The 25,452-nt window shown below is 40.9% G+C and overlaps 1 protein-coding gene across 33 annotated transcripts in view; it reads left to right on the top strand.

Moving 5' to 3' along the window:
* The window catches only part of CAST (calpastatin), a 107,191-nt gene that overhangs the window by 50,883 nt on the left and 30,856 nt on the right, over positions 1–25,452 (top strand). For 17 of the 33 annotated variants that reach the window (XM_043546720.1, XM_043546727.1, XM_043546719.1 and 14 more), the window contains 17 exons: positions 3,381–3,440; positions 6,410–6,475; positions 9,971–10,021; positions 11,317–11,373; positions 11,497–11,613; positions 15,170–15,268; positions 15,373–15,441; positions 16,846–16,944; positions 18,544–18,624; positions 18,718–18,768; positions 19,665–19,760; positions 19,862–19,957; positions 20,681–20,782; positions 21,811–21,894; positions 23,431–23,478; positions 24,750–24,845; positions 25,313–25,414. In XM_043546720.1, coding sequence (XP_043402655.1) covers positions 3,381–3,440; positions 6,410–6,475; positions 9,971–10,021; positions 11,317–11,373; positions 11,497–11,613; positions 15,170–15,268; positions 15,373–15,441; positions 16,846–16,944; positions 18,544–18,624; positions 18,718–18,768; positions 19,665–19,760; positions 19,862–19,957; positions 20,681–20,782; positions 21,811–21,894; positions 23,431–23,478; positions 24,750–24,845; positions 25,313–25,414 — 1,374 coding nt within the window. The remainder of the gene's footprint in view (positions 1–3,380; positions 3,441–6,409; positions 6,476–9,970; positions 10,022–11,316; positions 11,374–11,496; positions 11,614–15,169; positions 15,269–15,372; positions 15,442–16,845; positions 16,945–18,543; positions 18,625–18,717; positions 18,769–19,664; positions 19,761–19,861; positions 19,958–20,680; positions 20,783–21,810; positions 21,895–23,430; positions 23,479–24,749; positions 24,846–25,312; positions 25,415–25,452) is intronic. The other 16 variants (XM_043546724.1, XM_043546735.1, XM_043546726.1 and 13 more) reach the window with 5 other exon arrangements.

Raw genomic sequence — 25,452 nt, forward strand, 5'->3', positions numbered from 1 at the left:
AATGGCTGCAAAGAAACCAAGAATGCTCTTTCTCTAACACTTTTTTCCTTTTTAACATTTTCACAAAGTTTAACTGCTTAATTCCCTCCAGCCTCTGCAGAGTTAACTTTTTTTTTTACTCTCTTTTCTCTTTGTAATTATGCCTGGGGGTGCCGTACATAGGACCTTCTCCCCCTTTACCTGCCTCCCTCCAGCCTCTGCAGAGTTAACTTTTTCACTCTTTTTGTATTCCTGGAGTGCCTCTTTCACTATTTTCAGCTGGCTTTGGGTATTTGTAGCCAGTACCTTCCAATTGTCTGCTCCCTTTTCCGTTTGTGCCTTTTCCTCTTTACATGAAGACAAGCGGAGGGAAGAATCCTTACATGCCTCCCACAACAACCAAATTGCTGCTGCATCTCTTTTGGCAGCACTAGAAGGTTTGTATACTGAGCCAATCTATCCTCTAGGTCCAAAATAGTGTAGACATCAGCTAGGGATTATTTAGTCCAAGGACTGTGCCCACATTTTTGAAGGATTTGTTTAAAAGGTGTAATTTCTTTAACAAAAGGTGAGGTTGGAGTTCCTTCTGACTCCATTCCTTCCTCTGGTACTGGCTTACCCTGTTTTCTTTTAAACATCTTAACATGGATATTTCAATCTCTTTGTCACTGCTGGTATTACTTAGCAAGTGACACATCCTAGATTCTGAAATCATAGCTTAATCTATGCGTTTTTCCCCTGCTACCTTCCCGGAGGCCAGCAGGTCCCCTGCTACCTTCCCGGAGGCCAGCAGGTCCAGTTAACCTATTTCTCCCTGCTATCTTCTCGGAGGCCAGCAGGTCTGGTTAACCTGTTCTTCCCTGCTACCTTCTCGGAGGCCAGCAGGTCTAGTTTAATCTGTTTTTCCTGCTACCTTCTCGGAGGCCAGCAGGTCTGGTTAACCTAATAGAAATGCCTAGCTCACTAGAGCTGGCGGTGTGCACACCAATATTTACAATAACTGAGGTTTTTTACCAATATTCCCCCTTTCGCATTTCTCCACCAAAATGTTATACCAATAAATTAAAAACCAGCAGGATCTTATTAAAGGGAAAAAGGCAAAATACCACATTTATTGTGAATACAGAAAGAATCATAGTAAGCAGTTAATTACAGCTATAACATTCCATTCCATATTTATTCACACATTCATTCTCACTCACACACACACACACACACAGGTTCTGCAAGGTTGTTATCATAGTAAGCAGTTAGTTATAGGTATAACATTCCATTCAATCTCATATTTATTCACACACACACACCACACACACACACACACACACAGAGGTTCTGCAAGGTTGTTGTCATAGTTACCAGCCTTAGAGTTGCTCATGCCAAGCCACTGGCCAGGTGGCCTGGACATGAGGAGGGAGCAGGGCCTTGTCAGATGCTCATCTGATGCTCCTGGAAGTTGCTTTGCAGAATCAGACCCCAAAGTTCTCACTTTTTAGAGTCTATTTTTATAGGAATTTCTTCCTATGCCAGTCTATGGGAATTGCTTCATCATGCTGTTGCTGAATCAATCAGCAGATAGCACATTCCTGACAGCTCCATGCTGCTAGATGTTATCTTGTTCTTTGGTTCTCCCATTCTTGAGGCTGTTGGGTGGATTCCAATCTGCCCTCTGGGGGTCCTCTGGTTATTTCCACTTGATGCCTTCTTCAGCAGATGGACACTGGATTCTTAGGCTGGCACCTCCCTGATCATTCAGTTATTATCCACACCAAGCATCCATCCACATACATCCTCTATCTCTATTTTAATCACAATTGTTAATACAACAAAAGGGCGGGGAGTTTCTGGGTGCTGTTTCTGTTTTTAGAGTATTGCTTTGAGTCTCTCTCTCTCTCTCTCTCTGTGAATTGCTTTGAGAACAGACTCTGTCTTAGAATGTACTAACACAATTAGCAGCTTGCAAGTTTCACACATAGAGGGAGAGAAACAGTACCAAAAACCAAGAGACCTCTTAATTAGTAATACCCTGGAATTTAAACTATGGGGAATCAAACTCATTTGTGATTTTAATACAGAACTTCTTTAATATGATCCAACAAATCACCCAGTGACACACCCAAATTGGTAGGAGGGATCTGAACTGAAACTTTTGGTCGCTCTTTTTTAAAAGCAGTTTTTAAAATTGTGTATGTCCCTTTCAGATTCCTTTAGTTTTGTCCTGTCTTTTTCTGTGATGGAAAATTTGGGCTCTGGGAGATTTTGGAAGTGCTTAATGGGACGCATTGACTGACCTTAAATTTTTTCTTCCTTTTTTGAAAGCCTCTTAGGAGAAAAGAGGTAAATGAGGAAAGTGACATTGCCACTGTGTTTATGTGAACTATATGGTGAAGTGCAAGGTCCTACATTTAGGAACAAAGAGTTTAGATCACATTCCCCGGTTGGGGACTGTATTCTGTAAAGCAGTTCACGATAAAGTTTAGAGTCTTGGTGGATAACCAACTGAACATGAGCTCCTAGGACAATGCTGTGGCTAAGATGGCGAATGTAATTGTTGTTTGTATACACAGAGGAATATTAAATAGGAATAGGGAGGTGGTATTACCTCCATATGCAACATTTTTGAGACAATTACTGAAATACTAATTCCATTTACAGAAGCTGAAGGTAGATAAATTCAGGCTAAAAATAAGGCACAGTTTTTAAATAATGAGGTTGATTTAACCATTGGAACAACTTACGAAGGGATTGGTGCCTTCTACATGACTTGAAGTCTTCAAATCAAGACTGGATGTCTTTCTGAAAAAAATATGCAAAATATACTGTAGCTCAACTACAAGATATGGGCTTGATTTAGGAACCAGTTCATGAAATTCTGTGGCATGTGTTACATTGGAGGTTAGGCTAGAAAATCATAATGATCCCTTCTGGCCTTAAAAATGTATGAAGCTTAGAGTGTATATTAAATGTTATTTTTGGCAACCTAATAAATCTAAGAGGATGAATGTCTTTGAGCAAGCACATTAAAATATGTAAGAATCCTGTTCTTAGTATATACATTTAAATATCCATAGATGTTTCAGTATTGGAGAGCAAGAGTCTTATATATTCCAGTATTCAGTTAGAAATCTGCTTTCAGCATACTTAAGAGAAGAGGCTGTTTCTACAGTATACCTTTGGAACGCTACCTACTCACAGAGAAGCAGAGTAGGAGTATGTTTTCCAGTGTGGCAGAGAATCAGAGTAAAAGTGATCGGCCTAATCTCCAATCCTCAACCTGAATTGTAACTTGAATTTTAACAAGCTTATATACTTGCATGGTACAAACATCTGTATTAATAATTGTCTTAACATTTTAAGTGAAGGTGGAATCATTTTGAAGTAATGTTTTGATTATTTTTTTCCAGACACAGCCCCCTTCTACTGTTGCAACAAAAGCATCGGATATGAAGCCCACTGAAACAAAGGTATGAAGTCCTAAGGAATGAATCTTTGCGATTTGCGAGTCAGAAGACCTGGATTTTACTTCAGACTCTGTCACTGACTCATTATATGATCTTGACGAAGTCACTTTTCTGTACCTTAGTTTCCACATTTGCAAAATAGGGATAAAGACACTTGTCCTCTTATGCAAAACACTTTGAGAACTGTGGATTAATTTAATACTAATACAACATTTTAGCTTATTCATAACCTCTGAGTTAGGCACATAGGCCCTGATCCTGCAAACCCTTAATTACAGGTGTAACTTTATTTATGTGAATAGTTCCATGTGAATAGTCCCAAAGAAGAATTTGGGCCTTAGTTAGTCAGTGTGAAATCACATGTTCTCAATAATGATACCCTCGTTCCTCTCTGCTACCTTCCTTCCTATTGTCTTTTACACTTGTCGTGTTGTGTCTTCAATAATGTTGCAAGGTCCTCGGGGCAAGAGGCTTTTTCATCTATGTCTTTGTAGAAAGGAGCCTTGATCCTGATTCGGAGTTTTTGGTCACTATCGTAATATAAAAAATATTATATGATGTTTTCCCTCCTCTCTGCCTATCTGTACATTCTTGCTCAGGATAAAAATATTGAAACTGACAAAAATCCTGCACTCCAGAATAGGGTTCTTGCTCATTTCAATACCGTGTCAGCTTTCTGAACCAGATCAGGTAGGGAACAATGCAGTAGTACAAGATATGGATTTTTCTAATGTTATACATATGGTGAACCTAATGCCAGACTGGTAGGTCTAAGTTAGATCATGTCACTTTGAGGTTGAAGTCCACTGTCAGTCTGTTTATGTTTATTAGCATTATAGGAGAATCCATTTCAACATTCTAATTTAGTCTGCAGTCTGATTTAGCAAGTGAAGCTCATTTACCAAACTTCTACAAAAAACAGTAAAAGTTAAAATTTTCAAAGCTGTAGCACCTTTACAATCACCAACCACTTGAATGTCAAAATATTTCTTGGTAAAAAAGCAACTTTCTCCTTCTTTTCCTTTGTAGCACTTCTGCCAATTCAAACAGTGCTATGCTGTAATTCCTCAAGGGTGTTTGTCAGTCAGCTCTTTTAACAGTCGTAGCTACAATGGATGCCAAAATATCTAATTTATAAATCTTAATCTCCACACACAGTCCACAAGACCTAGCTACTAAACTCCTGACAATAAACCGGACAGTTATTAAACCATTCTCTAATCCTGCATGATCATCGCTGCTCATAAATTTAGAGATTCGTTGTTTGTCAGTCACTAATTTAAGATGTTTCCTGATGATAATAGATTAATTATGAACCTGCATCAAAGAGCAAACTCACGCCTAACATGCTCTTTCCGTGTGGCATTATCTACATGATGGCAACCATCTGGCCATCTATTAATAGACAAAGTAGTTGCTTCTCTATTAATAGACTCAAAATAAGCATGCCTGCAGGAAAAAACAGCTACAGTAGCAGGGTGTAAATCCCTGCCCTGCAACATTTGGGGACTCTTGAGCATAGAGTCCTGCAGGAATTTACTGGCCTATCTTTACAAAGAGAGAAGTGGAACTACCTTACCTTGCCCTTCAATAGCTCATGTATAATTCATATTTCCTCCTTGAAGGGGAATTGGGGCACCCACAGGAACTTCCTTGGAAGGAAACAGAGTTGCTAGGGAGTAGGGCGCCTTGAGTGTCAAGTGTCATTTCCTCTTCTTGTGCGGACCCCATTCCCAGTGACCCGCTTCTCATTTGTTCCCTGTGCCCTTGCCTCTGCTCCTCAGAGACCTATTTCCCATTTCGATTCCGTTCTACCTCTTCCCTTGCCCCCAATCAGTAAAGACCCATTCCTGCTCCCTCTTTGCCGTCAAGAATGAATGTCAGTCCCCCTTCCCCAAAAAGTATAATCAGCTTTTCCCTGTGCAAGTGGGAGCCACTGTAGCTGTGGCAGGGATAAGGATTTGTGCTTCATGGGGTTACCATGATGTGTGAAGCTCAAGGCCTTGTGTGGAGGTGGCTGGTTGGTTCATTGAAATGGAGTGGGGAGAAAGAGAGCAGTGTGGGTATTGTGGAGGGATGAGGTGAGCATGGTGGGTGGTGCATGTGCTGCTAGGGGGATGGGCAGAGCTTAGGAAGGGGGACCGTTTTAATCTCGGGTCCTACTTGGAATTCACATTTGGGGACCCAACATGAATCATTATACCTTTGATCAGTAGAAACCCAGCTGCCAATAATATAAGCCTGAAGAGGGGACACTATGAAGGGGTATAAACTGTTAGATAAACACAAACAGATAAGAAGACCTGTCCTCCAGATCCTGAAAAGCCTTTCTACGTCTTCAAGTGTAGCTGTTTTGAAATGTAACTTCTGTGTTGAATGACAAACAAAGCTAGTCTCCAATTATGATTCGTCTCCCCCTTCCTCCCAGATTGTGTACATCTCCCTGTTCCTTCACTTTGCCTGTCCACCTCTCTGATGAACTCTGAAAGCAGGATCCTGATATGTTTCTTTATTACCTGCTCACAAGGTCTAAACAAAAGAGCTGAAGTAGCATTTGCAAACAAAAATACATCTGGCTATAGATTTTATTTCCTAAATCAAACTATTATACTGTGCCATTTGTACTGTGAACAATTCTGTTTAATGTTAATTTTAAAAAATATATTAACCCTCCCCCCTAGATTTTAAAACATAAACCATCCAGTAAATGTACAATCAAATTCCAATAAAGGACTACTTGCGCTATAAGAAAATTGTCACCTATGGTTACTAATAACAATATTGGTAAATGAGCAGCACAGAGGTTTGAATTTAACTCTCAGTAACAGATATGTCTTGCAGTTTCAGTACAGCTGTTTTCATGTACAAACATAAATGGTAGTAAAATACTTTATCTCATTTTTCCTGTAAATTTCTCTACGTTTCTTGGGAAATGCGTTTTAAAAAAACCTGAATTTGTACTTTAATACTAGGCTACTTCAAGCCATAGCCAGACCAGTGGACAGCAGTCTCACAGCAGGAAGAGACACAAAGTTCAGGTGATGCACAAATGACTATGTCTCTGTCTGCAGTCACAGCAGCAGCATGTTTTCACCACTTAATCACTTCCACAATGAGGCATGAGCTAATAATCTTAAAATTCAGTCTTTCATTTATCATGCTTATTCCCATTTATGGGCCAACACACCTTGGAGATCAATCATCAAAAACAAATTCTGGTTCCTCACACCTTCACATCTGTTGCATTTCCTTATTGCTCCAACTGTCAACTAAAGGCAGCTAATGGCAAAAATCTGTTTGATTGATAATGTAATAATGTTAGAACAAAATTTCTAGCTTCATCTCTGCACAAACACACATAATCTTCTTGAACCAGAAGACCTGGAAGATTAGGATACTTGCTTCGATAACTGATTTACTTGACTGATGGTGTTAAATGTGTGTGTGTGTGTGTGTATCAGAATATGTATATGTGTTTGCATGCATGCATACATACATGTGGTAGGTACATACAGTGTACCCTCTCCATAATGCCCTTCATAATAGTGAACCTTTGGCTATAATGAACCTGGTCCCTGGATCCCACCTCCGGCCCCAGGGCCATGATGGGGGCTGACAGCTCCTCCGGCCACAGCAGCTGTTCAAGGTGTCAGCCCTGGCCCGGTGGCAGGGCTCTTGAACCCTGGGCTAGAACAAACAAATGGCTTGGATCCCCAGGGGGTTCGTTATAGCGAGGATATACTGTAGTGTGTAAATGCATGCATACAGACTGTGAATGTATTTGAGAAACAAAACTTCTTGATCCGTTTTAAAGTACGTGGAAAGTCTAGAACAGTGGTTCTCAAACTAGGGCCGCCACTTGTTCAGGGAAAGCCCTTGGCGGGCCGGGCTGGTTTGTTTACCTGCCGCGTCCACAGGTTCAGCCGATCGTGGCTCCCACTGGCTGCGGTTCGCCGCTCCAGGCCAGTGGGGGCTGTGGGAAGCGGCATGGGCCGAGGGATGTGCTGGCCGCCCTTCCTGCAGCCCCCATTGGCCTGGAGTGGTGAACCGCAGCCAGTGGGAGCCGCAATCAGCCGAACCTGCAGATGCAGCAGGTAAACAAACCAGCCCAGCCCACCAGGGGCTTTCCCTGAACAAGTGGCATCCCTAGTTTGAGAACCACTGGTCTAGAAAGTATCAATATGTTTAAAATATATGGTCTATGAGGGGAAGTGATTTATTTTCAGTGTGGAGTACAGGAAATTTCACTCCTACCTCCCGAGTATTCCCTGTTTCTGTGATTTGTATTATTATTTACGGAATACATTATGGTGTGGCGCTATATACCTTAATCTGCGGCTTCAACATCTTTGTGTCGCTTGCACCCGTGCATGCATGTGCACATGCACACACAACCTCAGAATTTCACACGTAAATTTATTGTGGATCTGTGCATGGGTTTAATATAGATTTTTTTTTTCTTAATTGTTGCATATTGAGTAATGAACTTCTTCAGTAAACTTCATGGTGGTGTCAACTAATCCATGTAAAAGCTAAACACATCTAAATAGTAGTTTAGAATGCCTTCCAAATGAAAGAAAAATGCTTGCAAAATTACAGTAGACAAATTGCATGCTTAAATAATAGTCAAGTGGTTATATCCATTGTTTTATTGTAAATGTGATTCTATTGTAGGTGACTATAAAAATATGGGTCCTTATTAGTTTGTCTCTGACTCTAAATGTGCCTACCTTCCAAGTAAAAATGCGTTTTCTAACTGATGGCCTGAAGTTCAACTTAGGATCTAAAAGTCAACTTTCCATATGGTAACTGGAGCCAGGCTTTCACTTAATGATTATGCAGCTAAAACTTACAAAGAATGCTGTTGATGATACATGAGCCACTGAAATCTCCAGCTAACTCTCCAATAGCTATGTTAACTATGAAGGAGTACAGTAAAAAACCTAAAATTAATAATAATAAAAAAGTCAGGCCATGTCTACACTGCAATGTTTTGCCACATCGCTGTATTGCTCAGGGGCATGATATGTGACGGACATAGATGTGCTGGCAGAAGCCCCAAGGGTAAATGCTGTTATACTGGCAAAACTGCACTTTTACCGATATAGCTCAGGCTGGTCTATGCTAGAAAATTAGCTCCACCTAGCTTCGTTGCTCTGGGGCGTGAAAAATACACACCACTGCACAACATAATATGATGACCTAAGTCCCTGTGGAGATGATAGTAGATTGATGGAAGAATTTGTCCGTTGACCTAGCTACTGCCTCTCGGGGAGCTGGATTTTCTGCCATCACTGTAGTAAGTTTCTGCGTTTTAGTGGTTCAAGTGTAGACATAGCCTTATTTTGCTTGGGAGAAGAATAAGCTATGCCAGCAAAAGCACAGCTATGCTAGTATAGCTATGTCCACACTGGGAGTGCTTTGCCAGGATAGTATACCAGTATAACTATACTGACATGGTCTCAATAAAGTAAGCAGATATGACTTAGAACAGGAGTGGGCAAACTTTTTGGCCTGAGGGCCACATCTGGGTTTGGAAATTGTATGGCAGGCCATGAATGCTCACGAAATTGGGGATTGAGGTGTGTGAGGGGGTGAGAGCTCCGGGAGGGGGTGAGGGCTCCAGCTGGGAGTGTGGGCTCTGGAGTGGGGCCAAAATGAGGAATTCAGGGTGCGGGCTCCTACACGGAGGTGCCGCCAGGTGGCTCTGCTCTCTGCCCCGTCCGCAGGTGCTGCCCCTGCAGCTTCCATAGGCCGCAGTTCCTGGCCAATGGGAGATGCAGAGCCGGCACTTGGGATGGGGCAGCGTGCGGAGTCCCCTGGCTGCCCCTACGCTTAGGAGCCAGAACGGGGACATGCCACTGCTTCTGGGAGCCACGGCACGTGCGGAGTGGGGCAAGCCCCCGACCCCACTCCCCTGCGGGAGCTTGAGGGCTGGATTAAAAGATCTGAAGGGCCAGATGCAGCCCCCAGGCCGTAATTTGCCCATCCTGACTTAGAAGCTGCTATATTCAGTAACTTTTCTGGAAGTAACCACACTGTTTTATTTGTTGTGGTAATTTATAACCTCGTATCTACCAGATATTGATTATATTTTCTGTACTTTGAGTTGAGATGAATCACAGTAATATTATTCTGAATGTGGCTGAAACAACTTTTTAGTTTGGGAAACTGGAATTATTGGTTACCTTTACTCGGTTACCTTTACTCAGTTCCCTTATTTCGTGGCCCAAGTAAAATGAGTATGTAAAGAGAGAGAGAGAGTGTGTGTGTGTGCTTGCGTGTGTGCGTGCGTGCTGTGTTTTGGCCATGCTCCAGTAACTTATAATGCATGAACAGGGTCCTGTGCGGGACCATATGTTGTAAATTGGAGGATGAGGGCATTATTTATTTATAAACACATATATTTGAGTGTTCATGTGTGTATAAAATATGCCATATGTTTTCAAACATAAGAAGTAATAACATGGTTAAAAAGAACTAAGCTGCTTTTTTGATCTTTTGTTCTGAGTATAATTTCTTATGTATTTTAGAACACACAAACTGCAAAAACAGAACCTGGAAAAGTAGCACAGTCACTAAAGGTAAGCTACTACTTTTATTGAATCATTGTGCGTTGTTTTTCTTCAGAGAAGTTTGTCATGATAAACTAAATCCTGCCACTACTGGACCAGATGCTCACATCTTCTCATATGGGTGAAAGGAAACAAACCTGCCTGCAGATGAGGTAGGAACAGGAGCGCCGCCATGTTAGGAGTTGACATAGCACATTTCTGGGGAGTACACACTCTGTTGGGCTTCCCCTCTACCAACAGATTTCTAAGCAGAAACCAGCATTAAATCCACCATGCACCTTTTACCCTTTTAAGGCATGTGTGGGCGGGAAAGCTGACATCTCTGATTCTCAGGGAAGGGCGGTGCTCGTAGAACTTGATGCAGAGTCTGCATTGCTGCATGGCTGCCTCATAATTCACAAGGATATATTCTAGGCTTCTCCTGTGTACTGCTTTCTCTTCTGCAGAGTTTTCCTAGGGAGAGGAATAGGTGCCCTATCTGCCTAGTAAATATCAGGTTTTTTAAAGTTATTTCTTTTTTTTCTCTCCTCTCTTCCCCCGCCCCTTCAGTAGGGAGGGGAAGGAACCTGCAAACAAAGCAGAATCATTCCAATATGGTTTTTTGTTTTGGTTTTTTTTGCAAGGACATATGCAAAGTTCCAGCCCGTTTTAATTTTTGCCCAAGATGAAAATACACATTTACAGGGAAAGATAACCCATACTTATAGGTTCTTCCAAGATCTTTTCTTCAAACTTTGAACAGTGAATGAGTGAAGAAAAATTCATTTCCACAAACCTTGACTATGCTTTTTCTCATATGGCGCCTGGGCGAGTGTCTACTCGCCAGCTGAGCTAGCTGAATATAAACTGTGCCTTCCCTTGAGATTACTTGAGAGGCTACAGGAAAAACTGTCACTATGAAGTAAACAAACGGGAATGTATAGCTAACAAAAGGGCTATAAATAACTTGAGAGAAGTATTTTTACAACCCTTTGAAAGATCCCTTTGTGTTTAAAGCCTGGCTACAACTACTCCCAGATGTGGCTTTCCCCTTTCTAGTATATTAAGTCCCATACAGATAAGTGTTCATGTGATTGTGCCCTTAGGATGTGTATAATCTGGTTGGAGCAGGAATTGTATCTTCCTTTGTTTGTGCAGCCTGATAAGCAGAAAATAATAATTTCCTGTGTCTCTAAATTGTCTGTCAGAATAGGTGAAAGTTACATGTATGTTAAGTAAACTAGACTAAAAATCTATTGAGTTGAATACTTTTAACAGTTAAATATTTTCTAATGTATTCTAATATATCTGTATATTATTGACAGCCAGCTGATTCTCAAACTAAACATCAATCTGAAGAGAAGCAAAAGGAACCTGGTGGGGTGAGTTATTTACGTTTTCTTCTGCTTTTGTTTGTTTGGTTGGTTTGTTTGTTTTCTCAAAACAAAAACACAAGAATACTAAAATCTGTCCTATACATTAATAGCATATTTATGGTTGTACAGGCAAAAAGCCCGTCCAAATCTTCTGTAGCAAAAAGTTCCAAAAAAGCTAGTCCAGGAAAAGCGGCCACCGGTCAGACTGAAAAATCAACGCAAGTATCTTCAATAGAAGAACCAAAGGTAAAGCAGAAGTGGCAATCCCTTTATTACTTGTTTGTTTGTATTGAGGAAGCACCTACTAGCCCTAGTCATGGACCCCATTGTGCTAGGCATGTGCAAATACTGAACAAAAAGACATTTCCTATCCCAAAGACAGGCTGCCTTTTTGAAGGTATGTGTGACAGCTTTTTGTGCTGCATTAAACTACAGTCTAAGCTACATTAAACATGTATAAAACTTTACTGTTTGGCATTTAATGAGGCCTTTGCATTTTGCTTATGTAACTTTAATAATACCTTGAATGTACTGATTCAAAAGTATTGATGAGAATAGTGTGCAAGCATTGTCTACAGAATATACATGACTGAACATCTGATTGGAAACAGCCTCTTTTAATAAGTATTCTGCAATAAGGGTGTTCCGCCAAGCTTCATATCCTCTCTTAAACCATTCTTAGCTTTGTAAGGTTTTGTGGATGTTTTTGAAGGTGAACCATATAAAATCACTGGCAATTGCAGGTCTGCCTAAGCCAGAAGTACTGCACATTCGAGACTGTTGTCACGTTCACCTGCAAACTCTGCACTGCTCAGGCTCAGGCCCTTCTTTGGGTATGTCTGCACTGCAATGTAAGCTCAGGGTTAGTAGAACTCAAGTTAGCAGACCCTGAGTTTGTTAACCTAGGGCTTGAGCATCTACACTCAGTTGTAACCCAGGTTAGGAATTTTTGAAACCTGGGTCACAAACTCAGTGTCTCCAGTGCATTATGTGGGTCCAAGTCCAATCACCCGTGTCTCAGACTTTCTGGCGTCCTCCCAAAATGTGACTGCTCTAGCCCTTTGTTCATGGTGCTGTTGTGGGAAAACTTGACTGACCACCAAACTTGACTGTTCAGAGGACAAGGAAAGTTCCTGTCTGATTGTGGAATACTTTTGGGAGACTCTGAGCACGAGTCTAGTGAGGCTGCATCTGCACTGTAAAGCAATAGGGCTTGAACCCTGGGTCCTGGCTTGACTCAGGCTCTGACCTTCCACCTCCATGGGATATTGGGATCCTGGGTCTGAACCCTGGGTTAGCATGATTTGTGTGCAGACAGAAGAGGGGTTAGGCTTGAGTCTGAATCTGAACCCTTGGGTTACACTGCAGTGTAAACATACCCTTTGTCAATTTGTTCCTCTCTTTCCTTCCTTAGTAAAACACATGAGCAGATAGGGGAGCCTAGGGTCAATCAAGGGTGTGTGCCTCGCTCTGTTTAACATATGAGCGCTGCCCTACTTGATGTTTGGCTCCCTTCTCTGCTGAGTGTTTCAGGCAGATTTTTGAGTGCCAACGACTGGCCCAAATGTGGAAGAGGAGTAAGCTGGCAGTATGCAGATGTGCAGCACGCCCTCATAGCCTGCAGGACTCATGGGAGCTTAAGGAGAGGGGAAAGAAGAACGGAAGGGGTAAATTCAGAGGGGTCGAGGGGAAGAAGAGGGCAGAAAGCAAAGTGGGAGAATAAACATTCAGATTACTCTGTCATTGGGTAAATCTCTCTCAGATGTCTGTCTAGGACTTAGGGTATGTCTACACTGCAGTGGGAAGTATAATTGCAGCACCTGCTGGCATACCCATGCTAGCTTTAATGTAGCTCCCATAGCTAAAAATAAGTGTAGAGGCAGTGGCATGGACCCCAGTCTGGGCTGTACAAGCACGTCTGGAACTTGAGGTACGTATTTGCGTTGCTAGTCTGTGCTGATGCATCTACGCTGCTATATGGAGTCATGCTAGCTAGATTAAAGCTAGTGTGGGCATTCCTACCTGAGCTGCAGTCACACCTTTGATTGCAGTATAGAGGTATCCTGAGACTTGGTGACTCAGGCTAGATAACATTGACTGTGAGGCCAAAAATAATTCCCTGTACACCTGAAGCATGAAGACTTCAAAAGATTATAAAACTCTACCCAAAATGCACTGAAATAGGTAATTTTATTCTGCTAGTTTATATTTCTTCATATGCAGGGTTCACTACAAGTATAAAACACCAAAATGGGAAGCTGAGTTCTGAATCTCTGAAATTCTCATTTACTGCAGCTTCCTCTGAAAAAAATGCTAATTCGCTGAACTGACTTGAGACTCGGTAGATGCCTGAATGCCAATAATAGTAGCCGGTGATGGGGAAAAAAAGATTGTATTTTACATTATGCAGTCTCAAGTCTATAACGTACAATAAAACAGTTTGTATGCAGTTTTCAGAGTAATAGCCGTGTTAGTCTGTATTTGCAAAAAGAAAAGGAGTACTTGTGGCACCTTAGAGACTAACCAATTTATTTGAGCATGAGCTTTCGTGATGAAAGCTTCATCCGATGAAGTGAGCTGTAGCTCACGAAAGCTCATGCTCAAATAAATTGGTTAGTCTCTAAGGTGCCACAAGTACTCCTTTTCTTTTTGTATGCAGTGTTGCTGTAGATGTGTTGGTCCCAGGATATTACAGAGAAGGTATCTGAGGTAATATCTTTCATTGGACCAGCTTCCGTTGGTGAGAGAGACAAACTTTCGAGTTTACACAGGGCCTGAAGAAGAGCTCTGTGTAAACTTGAAAGCTTGTCTTTTTCACCAATAGATGTTGTTCCAATAAAAGATATTATCCCAAACACCTTATCTCTCTAATCAAACAGTTTGTTATCTAATAAAATATTTGACATTCAGATTAAATTGATTAAACCAAAATTGGTCATGCTATTTTTTTTAATAAGCAGTAAGTCTGGCAGCTGCTAGTTTGTACAGATTCCATGACTCTCCACAAACACCCCTTGCCCCCCGCCCAGACACATTCCAAAGCTGAAGACACCCTGGGTGTAAAGAAGAGCCTAGTAACTGAGACAAACATGGTATATTCCCCAGCCTTCATTTTTGATTCTTTGGAGGTGGCGAGAGGGAGGAGTTTAGGGACTCTCCCCTCAAAGCCTTCCACTGCCTGGGAGCTACAAGGAGCAGCACAATCTGGCATAGCCCACTCCAGATGCAGATCTATCTCCCTAAAGTAAGACCTGTCGAGAAAGGGAAGCCATGAAGGCAGCATGAGAGGCTAGGAAATTAAGGAGGTAAAACAAAAATACAGGAGGTAAAATAAATTTATAAAATCACAGATCTCAAAATTTACCACAAATCATGAGAGATTTTTACCCACAATTTTCTAACTCATTCCCCTATAAGTAAAACATGAAAGATGTGGGGCTTTACAATCCAGTAACATAGTTACTAAACTTCAGTACCATTTGCTTTTTAATGAACTTTCTCCTTCTGCACCAGAAATCAGTGTGTCGTTTGTCCTAAAGCTATACTATCTCAATGTTATCAGAGGAACAAAAGAGAGAATCCCATTAGAACTGCACCTTTCCTTCAGCACACAGTGTTGCTTAGCAGCATTAATAATATTTTTCTTGTTCTATCCTTGAACTTTGCCCAAAAGTTGTATTGACAATTCGAGTAATGTAAGATATATACTAGGATAGAACATTTCCATTATAGTTTGACTGTTTCTCTTCTTAAAATTGTTAACACAAAGTCCTATAAGCATACACTCTATTTTTTTCCTTAGCCTAAAACTGAAAATAAATCACTAGCTAGTGGTGCAGCTACGGCTGGTGCAGTCACTGCTGCTGGTTTGGTTGCAACAGCTGATAAGCCAACTGCTGAGGTAGGTAACTACAGTCTAACACAAGTCAGCTGCTTTGTATAAACCTACCTCCTTTACACTGGCTTTCAGCACTATTTTCACCTTTTTTTTTTTTCTTTTTTCAGACTAAAGAAAATAAATCAGTGGCTCCATCTTCAGCTGCTGAAGCTGCACTTACTAAGCCACCTGAAAAAGTAGGTAACAATATACTGACATATAAGCCCTCTTGTATAAAACACAACTTTCCCAATTCTTAATAGCCTTTCCCAAATCTAACATTGCTATCAATAATACTTCAGTATGTTTCGTCTTTAGGTAATATTTTATAAAGATTTATTTTTAATCAATCAGCTGACTACAGATAATCTTGTTACTGAAACTGAGAGGTAACTGGTAAACAATTATCTTTGAAAATGTTTTTAATGTCTGTTGAACTTGTACTGATTCAGAGCAGGTTTCTAGTTTTGGTTTCCAGGAGTTCTCTGCAAAGGATCTTGTTTCCTTCCCCCTGCTCCCTCTCCCCCTAAAAAGTCTCATTTATACACCCTTCCATCAAGGTCCTAAATTGCAATGATCTGCATTGAATCAGAGAGGCTAGATGCATTCTTCAGGGGGAAAAACAAACCCACACCAAAATTAAGTTCATTCCACGTGTGGTAGCTGCCCTCAGTATTATTTTGTTTATGAGTAGTGCAAGATGGGTCTTTAAGATCATGTTTGCTGCAGCTCTGCTAAATTTCGGGTGTCCACCATAGATTTACGTACTCTCCTTTTTAGCAGAAATAATCAGTCTGTTTATGATTGTGGCTTTTTGACACTCTGTTGCACCATATCAGTGTCTTATCTGATCTTTATTTATTTTATAAGATTAAGAGAAAATCAGTAGAATTTCACACCTCCCCCCCCACACTTTTAAACCAGTAGAACAAGAAGCTTAGCTGATACTGCATCTATCGGAGAGGGGGCAGTTGAAAAGTCTAGAGCGAGTACAGTTCTGTATTGCATGTTAGCTTTTCCTACTGGGCCAAATCCTGGCCTTGGCTTCCCTGTGGTTTGGAAGCTGGCCAGGCTGCACAGCTCTGCCCCACTGTAGGCCAATCTTAACTGGTCGCTATCCTGGTTAATAACACACAAAAAACTTTCCGTAAAAGCTACAATAATCTAATCACGATGGTGTCACTTTTAATGGTTGATTTAAATAAAGAGGAGCTAGATCACTGATTTATTTGATTAACAAGCAATAGGCTACTGGATTTGACTCTATATAATGGACAGATTTTCTTCTATGATCCCAGGCTTATGTGATGTGAGTACTTCTCTTTGTTGAGAGCTGACTGAAGACAGGGGAGAAGATTCTTGTAAATTTCAGTGAACTCCCTTGTATGCATGTATGGAGCTGACAGGCACAACAGTAAAGTTTTACTCTTGTATTTGCATAATAACCTAAATGTAGACCTTTTTTTGTTAGATTTAAAGAGAGATTTTTTTTGTCTTTTTTTCTATTTCTTTGCTGTCTTACATTAATGAAACATATTGTGATACATCTTTACATGCTGTGCACTGCATTAACTTATATAACTGTCTGCTTATTTTTCTAGTCTGATGTAGATAAGGCCTTAGATGACCTGATAGATACACTAGGAGGACCTGAAGAACATGTCCCTCCTAGTCCAGTCTACACGGGCCCAGAAATTACGGTATTGAGTTTCTTACATTACTAATTATCATACAGGCTGAGTAATTATCCCTGTGATCTTATAACATTTGAAATAGATTCATAATTTATCTGTAAAACATAAGGAATGCCTCCCACATGATACTCATGTTGTTTTTAGCTGTTAAGAAATATTGCAACTATAGATCTACAGTAGAACACAATGGCGAAGTGTCAGCAAACTGGAAAAAAGTTGCTATTTGAATTGGTCACTGTCACAGGGTCTATGCCGGCACTCCCACTTTTGTGCCTGCACCCTGGGTTTAGGTTGGTATAAGAAAGAGTCCCACCACCTTCTTCAGTGGTTTCACCTTTGTGTCTTGATTTACAGTGTTCTTGTGCAGTCCCAATTCCCCCAAAAACAATCCCACCACAGACCCTTCCCAGGGTCTTCTGGCCCTTGAGGCTCCTTCTAGTAGGTAAGGAGACAGAGAAACAGCCCTCCTGTCTCCTCCCAGGCCAGCCCCCTCACTGAGGTTTTCCGAGGGCTTTTATAGCCCTCCCAGTCTTTAGCCCAGCTGTTCCCACTTGGCCCAGCTTGTTGCTTTGAGCTAGCCCTCATTTGGGCTTACAGCTGGGCTCTCTGCTGCATACCCATGTCTCTCTACCTGGCCTTTTGACCAGAGAGCCCTCTGCAGCCAGCATTTTGGCAGGGCTTTAAAGGGGGTTTTACCTGCCCTGTCACAGTCACCAGATATGGGCTTGTCTGACAGATTTACAAAAGAACATGTTTTTATCGAAGTTGCTGACAGGGGAGAGAAAAAAGCTTGGATAGGTGAAGGGAATTCTTTCTACTTACTTTTTTACTTGTCACATAGTGGAGCATTAGGAATCTGAGACAATGATGTTCATTTCTAAATGTGGATGTGGGGGAAGAAGCGAGATTGCAATCCTAGTTGATGGGGAGGATAAGGGAGTTGTTACTAGTAATGGAGAAGTAAGGGAGTGGAGTAGACACTAAATATCTCAAATTCACATCTGTATCTACATTAAAAGATTGAGATTGGCCATTTATTGTACTTGACACTCTCTCTTTTCTCAGAAGCATCATTAGTGAGTATGTCACAGGCTGGCTGGTCCCTTGAAGAGGGAGCAGGGCCACTACACCTGTGACTGGTCAGGTGACCTCAGTGAGATTTAAAAGAGGTACCTGGGCAAGGGGGAGACACTTGATGAGTCATAGCCAGAAAGCTCTCAGAAGCAGGAGCAGCAAGCTATCCCACAAGGAGTGGAGGAAGTGGGAACCTACTGGGGAAAAAGCTCTGGGTGATGTGGTGCTTAGCGACCAGAGCATGGAAGATTCCTGAAGGAAGGACAAAGAGGCAAAGGGGACCGTGCACTGGGAGTTGAAGCCTGGGGTGGGCTGAGGAACTGGTTTTGTTAATTTTGTCTGTGTTGGAAGAATAAAACTGCCTGAAAAGAGACTCTGGGTCTGGCAGTGGGTTCTTTGTGAGCTAGGGAGAAGGCCAGTTTATTAGAGGGTAGAATGTCATTTTATATAGTTATCTTTGTAAATTAGTAACTTAAATTTCGTTTCAACAAACATTAATACAACAATATTAATTTGTTGGTTTTGTTGCAGGATTCATGTTCTTCTGCATATATTGAAGAACTGGGTAAACGGGAGGGTGCTATACCTCCAGGGTACAGAAAATTGTTGGAGGTAAGTAAAGTGAGCAAAACAAGACATGCAATAGAGTTCTGCGTGTATAGTGGGGTTATCGTCCATTCACCACAGAAATAACTCTTCTTTCAGGGTAAAGGAGATGACCAAGCTGTTCCCCCAGAAAAAAAAGAACCACCTCAGGTAAGGTTAGATTTACATCTCAAAAGGTAAAAATAAGTCATCAGGTTCTTGGGAAAGTTCTAATTAACTTCTTGCGACATTAGAAAATGCCAAATTCTAGGAGGTGCTGACCACATGCAGTTCCCGTTGAAGTCAGTGGGAAACCTCTGGAGTTTTAGCAGAGAATTTGTAACTAACATGGATGGTCTTGGAAAACTGAAAGAAATTGAAACAACTAAACCAAATACTTCTGAGAAATTGAACCTGATAATGTTAGACTAGCTATTGACAGTTACGGATGCAGGAATCTTTGAGTACTTTGTGTGACAAAGAATGCTTAAATCTGTGTGCTTAGCAAGGTCATAAAAACAGCCATACTGGCGCAGACCATCTAGCCCCAATATCCTGTCTTTCGACAGTGGCCAATGCCAGGTGGTTCAGAAGCAGTGAACAGAACAGGTAATCATCAAGTGATCCATCCCCTGTTGCCCATTCCCAGCTTCTGGAAAACAGAGGGTAGGGACACCATCCCACCGAAGAGCCATTTATGGACCTATCCCCCATTAATTTATCTAGTTCTTTTTAAAACCCTGTTATAGTCTTGGCCTTCACAAAATCTGCTGGCAAAGAGTTCCACAGATTGACTGACTGTCATTCCTTTAGACTAGAGTTTGATTTCACTATACGTTTACAACTAAAAGAAAACAAACGGCTGCATTTTGATGTAAAGTGTATGAAGAAGTATAGTGGTGTTTCTTTCTGTGATTGCTCTGAGACAAAAGTATAACAATGACCCCTTAAATACAAATTTGCTACTTCGGTAAGCACACAGCACACATGAATTATAAACTAGGTTTTGACAGCCATTGACCTTTGACTGTTAACCGTAACCTATTATGTATGCAATTTCTGTTTAGAAACCAATGACGGATGATGATATTGCAGATGCTTTGTCATCTGATTTTACCTGCAGTACTTCTACTCCTGGAGAGGAGAAGACAATTTTTAAAGAGGTATTAATTTTGCCAACTGAGGATTTTTTAACTTTACCTTTTTTACACTTTTTGCAAATTTTGCCGATAACCAAATGTTTCATTTTCTCCTTACATAACAGAAGCCAACAGGGGAAGGAGAAATTGTACAAGCACAGTCAACAAGTTCAGTCAGGAGTTCAGCTCCTCCTAAGGAGAAGAAACCAAAACTGGAAGAGGTATACATATTCCCTTTTTTGACTAATTTAACTATAATGATACATCTGCATTTAACATACTTCATGCCAAAATGTGGGCCTGATCCTGCAAGACATTGAACATCCTTGGTTTCAGTTGAAATTCTGTTGAACATATTAAGTACAACAGGAATTGCAGGTGCTGAGAGCCTCTCAGGAGGTGTTCTCTGCATGTTACAGGATTGGGCCTGCGTGGGTCAAATAATTCTGCTTTTGGAGCCATCTGCAGGGCTCCCATAGGCCCGAAAAATGTAGTATGAGAGCTGGTTACAAAAATGAGCTTGGTATTTTTAGTTGTGTGGGATGCTTTTAATATCAGGATAATTTCATTTCCTTGTACTCGTAAAACTGACCTTTCCTTCCCATATCTGGAAAGATAACATGTAATGTCTGGCTTCAGCTAAGACCATGCAGTGAAGTAGTCACTGTCTGTCGTGATGGGGTCTCTGCGTTCCTCTCTTTGAGGAAGTTTTTAGTTGATTAAAAGCTGCTGGTGTGATCAGAGTTTGCCATCTGCTGCCCTCTTGTGTTAAGGAAATGTGAAGCAGAACAGAAATTAAAAATACTGTTTTCTCTCTTTTTGAGCGCAGACACACAAACACATTGCTTCGCTCCATACAGAGTGTAGAGGAAGACACATGTAAGGTAAACCCACGCCTTTTTATGAATAATCACAATATGATTTGCACATTTTCTTAAACCCAGACAGCAATGAGTGATGATGCACTAGATGCCCTTGCTGATACTCTTGGTGTACCAGAACCTGAACCCAAAGAAGACCTTGGTTCCATTGTAGACGTCTCAGAGGTATAATTAAATGTGTATTGTATCGGCTCCCAAAACCCCATTTTTTTAGGTGTTGTACAAATGCATAAGAGGTGAACAATCCATACCCCAGAGAACTTACTTAAGTGACAAAAAACAGACAAAGGGAGTAGAAATGGGATACAGCCTACCAAAAAAGGGGACAGAGTAATGACTGGTGTGCTTCTTGTTGGTTACACTCTCTGTTTTTCCCTTTAACTCTAGTTGTTGGGTTTGGGGTGGGATGGGGGAGTTACAATTAATAGCATTTTCTTTTGTAAATGGTTCTTGTCTGCCTTTTTTAATGTTGTTTTTGTATATAGCCTGAATCTCTTCAATGTCTCTCTCTTTTTTTTTTTTTTTTTTTTAACTTTAGTGCTCATTTGGTATTTAATCCTTGCATGTTTTGAGTTCTATCTTTACATCTAACACCACTCGCCTTATTAGCATTACATTATTTTATGCCTTATCCATATTAAGTAATCGCACAAAGGGGAGTGACAGGATGGCAATGGAAAATTAGTTGCTGTTGAAGGGGCCTGGAGTGCTGGTGCTAGTTCTGAAGGACTCTGGAGGCATTAAGAGGTGCAATGCTGGGACTCCATGTCCCCAGGTGGTTGCCCAGTGGAGAAGGGATACAATCCTACTCACCCTTTATCTCTTTCTGCTACTGATGTGGCCAGGGTGGTGGAGGCTGCCAGGAGAATTGGGAGCTTTGTATTGCGCCCCCTGAAGGCCTGTCGAGGCAGTGGCCAGTGAAGTTTATGTCTCTGCTCTGTGTCTTTGGGTTGTGTTTGAAGAGTAACACATCACGGCCATGTTCTACACTAGTGTTAATTTCAAAACAATGGTTTTTTTTAACCTAAATTTGGCATGAATAGACCATAGAGGCCCTCAAAGCATAGAATGGCTTAATCTGATGTTAGTGCCTTTAGAAAATTTAGATTGGAATGATCCTCTTTAGTGAAGAGGGACTGTTGGTGGTTTTCTCTGGAATTTCTGTTCATCTATATTTGTCTCCTTTTCTTCAGGAAAAAGTTAAAGAGAAAAAAATAAACAAAGCTGGTGAACGTGATGATACAATCCCTCCAGAATACAGATTGAAACCAGCAATGGTAATTTTTCATCTCTACTTTCCTCATATAAATTATAGGTGTCTGACTAGCTCTGTGGTTGTGTCATAGGCAGGCAGTGAAGCTGCGGAAAGTAAAAAGTGGTGGAAGTCTATTAATGACTAACTATGAATGCACCCTGCCTGGGTGGCTCCTGTATCCCCCCATCCCTTTCTCCTTCCCTGAGGCTTCACTTAGAACTCTCCGCTGTCCCTCAGCGTAATGTGGTTGATGTTGAGGAAAGGAACATATAGACTTGCAAACAATATTGGCATTTATTTGGAGTAGTTTCTCATGGAAAGTGCCAGAAGCATCATTTTATAACTGGACGTGTCACTTATATCTATAAATAGATAAATATGTCTGTAGGGTTCATTTGTGTAGTATGAAGTCCTCACAAACACAGTAGAGAAGTATTATCCATATTTTACCGATGGGCACACACAGAGAAGGAGACTTGTTCAGAATGATCAATACTGATGCAGTTAACAATGTAGATGTTTCAGCTGTCTTCATTAAGTTTCCGTAGTAGCACATTCCATTTTGAATGGGGCAGTTTTTACCTCTGAGACTTTGAGTGTGTCTGATTGCAGCCCTGTGAAGCTGACCTAAATAAGTTGACATTCAGAAGATTTTCTTCAGAACCATAAAGACTACAAAGTTAGGGCCTATTTTACTATTGAGTTATCTCCTGTTTTAAAATGAGTTAATCCAACATAAAACTGGAGTAATCCAGTGGTGACTGGCCTCTGTGCTCGATTCTCAGTAGTGCTCTGGCTCCTTTGTGCCACTCAGGTATTGCAGCAGTATCTGACCAGCTGAGAATTCTCCTGATATGGGGGTTCTCTCAGATGATCCAGAGCCAGTGTACACGGGTTCCTATGTCACCCCTTCCCTGGCCTAGGTATCTGTGTTTGAAGGCGGAGTAATATCTAAGTGGTGTGGCCAAAATGAGATGTGTTCCTACTTTCCTCACTTGGCATACAGTTACTTGAAGACCATTGTCAGCTGTTTGTAGGTTAGAGCAAACATGGCCAGCCCTGAGACTCAGGAAGCCATAACAGGCTCCCAGATGTTCTCCTTTCTGCTGCACTGAGTGAAAAGTTGGTGCAGCAGAGAATCTGGGACTAAATGTTTTCTGTAAATGAAAACTTAAATGCTGTAGTAGGAACGGCCTGCCAGAGTAGTATTGAAATATATTCTGGCTCACTTTGTGCCTAGTCACAGTTTCTGTGGCCTCTCTCTGTTGGCAGGCCCCATGGAAGGGGTTGAGGCGACCTGCTGCTCCTACCCTGTACCATGAAGATAAAATGCTGTGTCCGTGGAATTCTGTATTGTTAGTGCATGTCATCAAATGTGATATGGCAAGGATTTTGCTGAATGGGTATTTTCATTTGTTTTCTTTAATTCCTGGGTGTATACATGTTTAGATACCTTTCCCATTGCAAATAACCTAAACTTGCAATTGTTTGCTGGCATGGAAGCCATATTTTGTAACAATAGACAAAAACTAACAATAATATTTGTTTTTCCCTGCAGGATAAAGATGGAAAACCATTATTGCCAAGACCTGAAGAAAAGCCTAAGGTTAGAAAAGTAACAGTATTATGGGATTGTCACTAGATATTCTGGTGGTTTCCTGTTTGGTTTTGTTTTCCATTTTTCTCCTCTATTCTCCTATGTTCCTAGTATAACTACACAGTCTTGGTCCCTATTTATAGATGCACTTGTTTACACACTGTATAAATGTAGTTGATTTTTACTTTCTAGCCATCTGTCTCTAACTGATATTGAAGTTGAATATTATTATTCTGTAGGTGGATCATGTGAATATTTGAGTAATACTGAAATGCTTCGCAGTTCTGGGCAACTACATCTGTATTCCCCCTTTACTGTGGTCCTCGAACGGCACCCATTCTAGGCTCCACAGAGGTGCCTCAGGTGTCATGTCTCTCTTGGGTGGAGACATACGTCTCTCTCCCTCCTGACCAGGCTGGGGTATTTTCAGGCTGCAGAGTCCCTGACTGTACTGTGATATCCCCAGTTTAAGCAGATCATGGTACACAATGTAATTGCCAGAGGTATAAGTTACCACACAGCTCTTTCTGAGTAAGCACATTTATTCTTAAGATAAAAGAAATGCAGACAAAACATACAAAAAATAAAAGAACCTACATGCATACTAATAAATGCTGATACCATATGCCTCCCATTACCTATATGTGATCTGTACTTGAAACATTGTAATAATATGCTGTCCTACTAAATGTTATGCCTAATCTACACTTAAAACTTAAGTCAATGTAGGTACGGCATCACGTGTGTGACAAATTCACAGCCCTGAGCACCCTGAGCTATGCTGACCTAACTCCCAGTGTAAACTCAGCTAGGGCAATGGAAGAATGCTTCTGTTGACCCAGCTACAATCACTCAGGGAGATGCTGTTTCCACAGCAATGGAAAAATGCCTTCCCTCACCATAAACTGCACCTATGCTACGGGGTTATGCTAGCATAGCTATATCAGTGTAGACCCCACAGAGTAGACATAGGCTAAGTCATTTATGCTGTTGCTCTTAAAAACTTAAAGTCCTCTCATGAAATAAGTTATACTTTGCTTTTCAGTAACACTGTAAACAATTTTTAAATGGAATGTTATTCCAGTAAAAATCATTTTTAATTACAAAACTGGACAAATTCTGGAAAGAATTTTCTCAAGAAATATTCATTAACTATGCATATGAGGTATATTTTAAAACTTATAAGGTGCTGACCAAGCAAGTTAATCTAGAATTTTTGTAAAATAAAAACAATTGTATCAGTCACTTTGTACCACATTTGTGTCCGTTTTGTATTGCAGCCTGTAAGTGAATCTGATCTTATTGATGAATTTTCAAAAGACTTTGTCTGTCCTGCACCACCTGCAGCCCAATCTAAACCCACTGACACATCTAAAGTAAGTAAGTCTCCTTTGATCTTACGTAAAAAAAAATCTTTTTAATATTCAGTGTTCAATTTCACTGTCACTGGACAATTTTAGGCTAGAGGAACACTTAAAATAAGTCCATGGTTCTTGGTTTGTATATCCCATAATATTCTCTTCCCAGAAATATCTCCTCACTTTTCTTTTCTCTATTATTTTTTTTGTTGTCCGTGGTAGCACTAGTTCAACTACTGCTCGTGTAAAATAATTCTGCCTACTCCTGTTAGTGTTGTGACTGGTTTTAGTCTAAGTTTATGCTTTTTAAAAAATATTCATTTATTTATTTTAGTATTTTACACTCACTTTTATTCAAACAACCTTGCAAGAGCTGTTCTCTGTTGCATTCTGTTAAAAGGTTTATATCTCCATGTTCTTTTTCTGATTTTCATTGCTTTGTGCTTCAGTGGATTAATAAAATTCACTGCATTTGTTTCTTTCAGAAACCTGCAGTTACTGCACCTGCAAAGGCTCCTGCCGAGGAAGTTGTCTCCTCTGCTGCAGTTTCTACTGTGCAATCGTCGGCTCAATCAACTACTACTTCAGTGAGTAACCTGTAGAGAATCGGAATTGGTGCTAAAGT

Source organism: Chelonia mydas, chromosome 5 (assembly GCF_015237465.2).
Source record: "Chelonia mydas isolate rCheMyd1 chromosome 5, rCheMyd1.pri.v2, whole genome shotgun sequence".
NCBI lineage: Eukaryota > Metazoa > Chordata > Testudines > Cheloniidae > Chelonia > Chelonia mydas.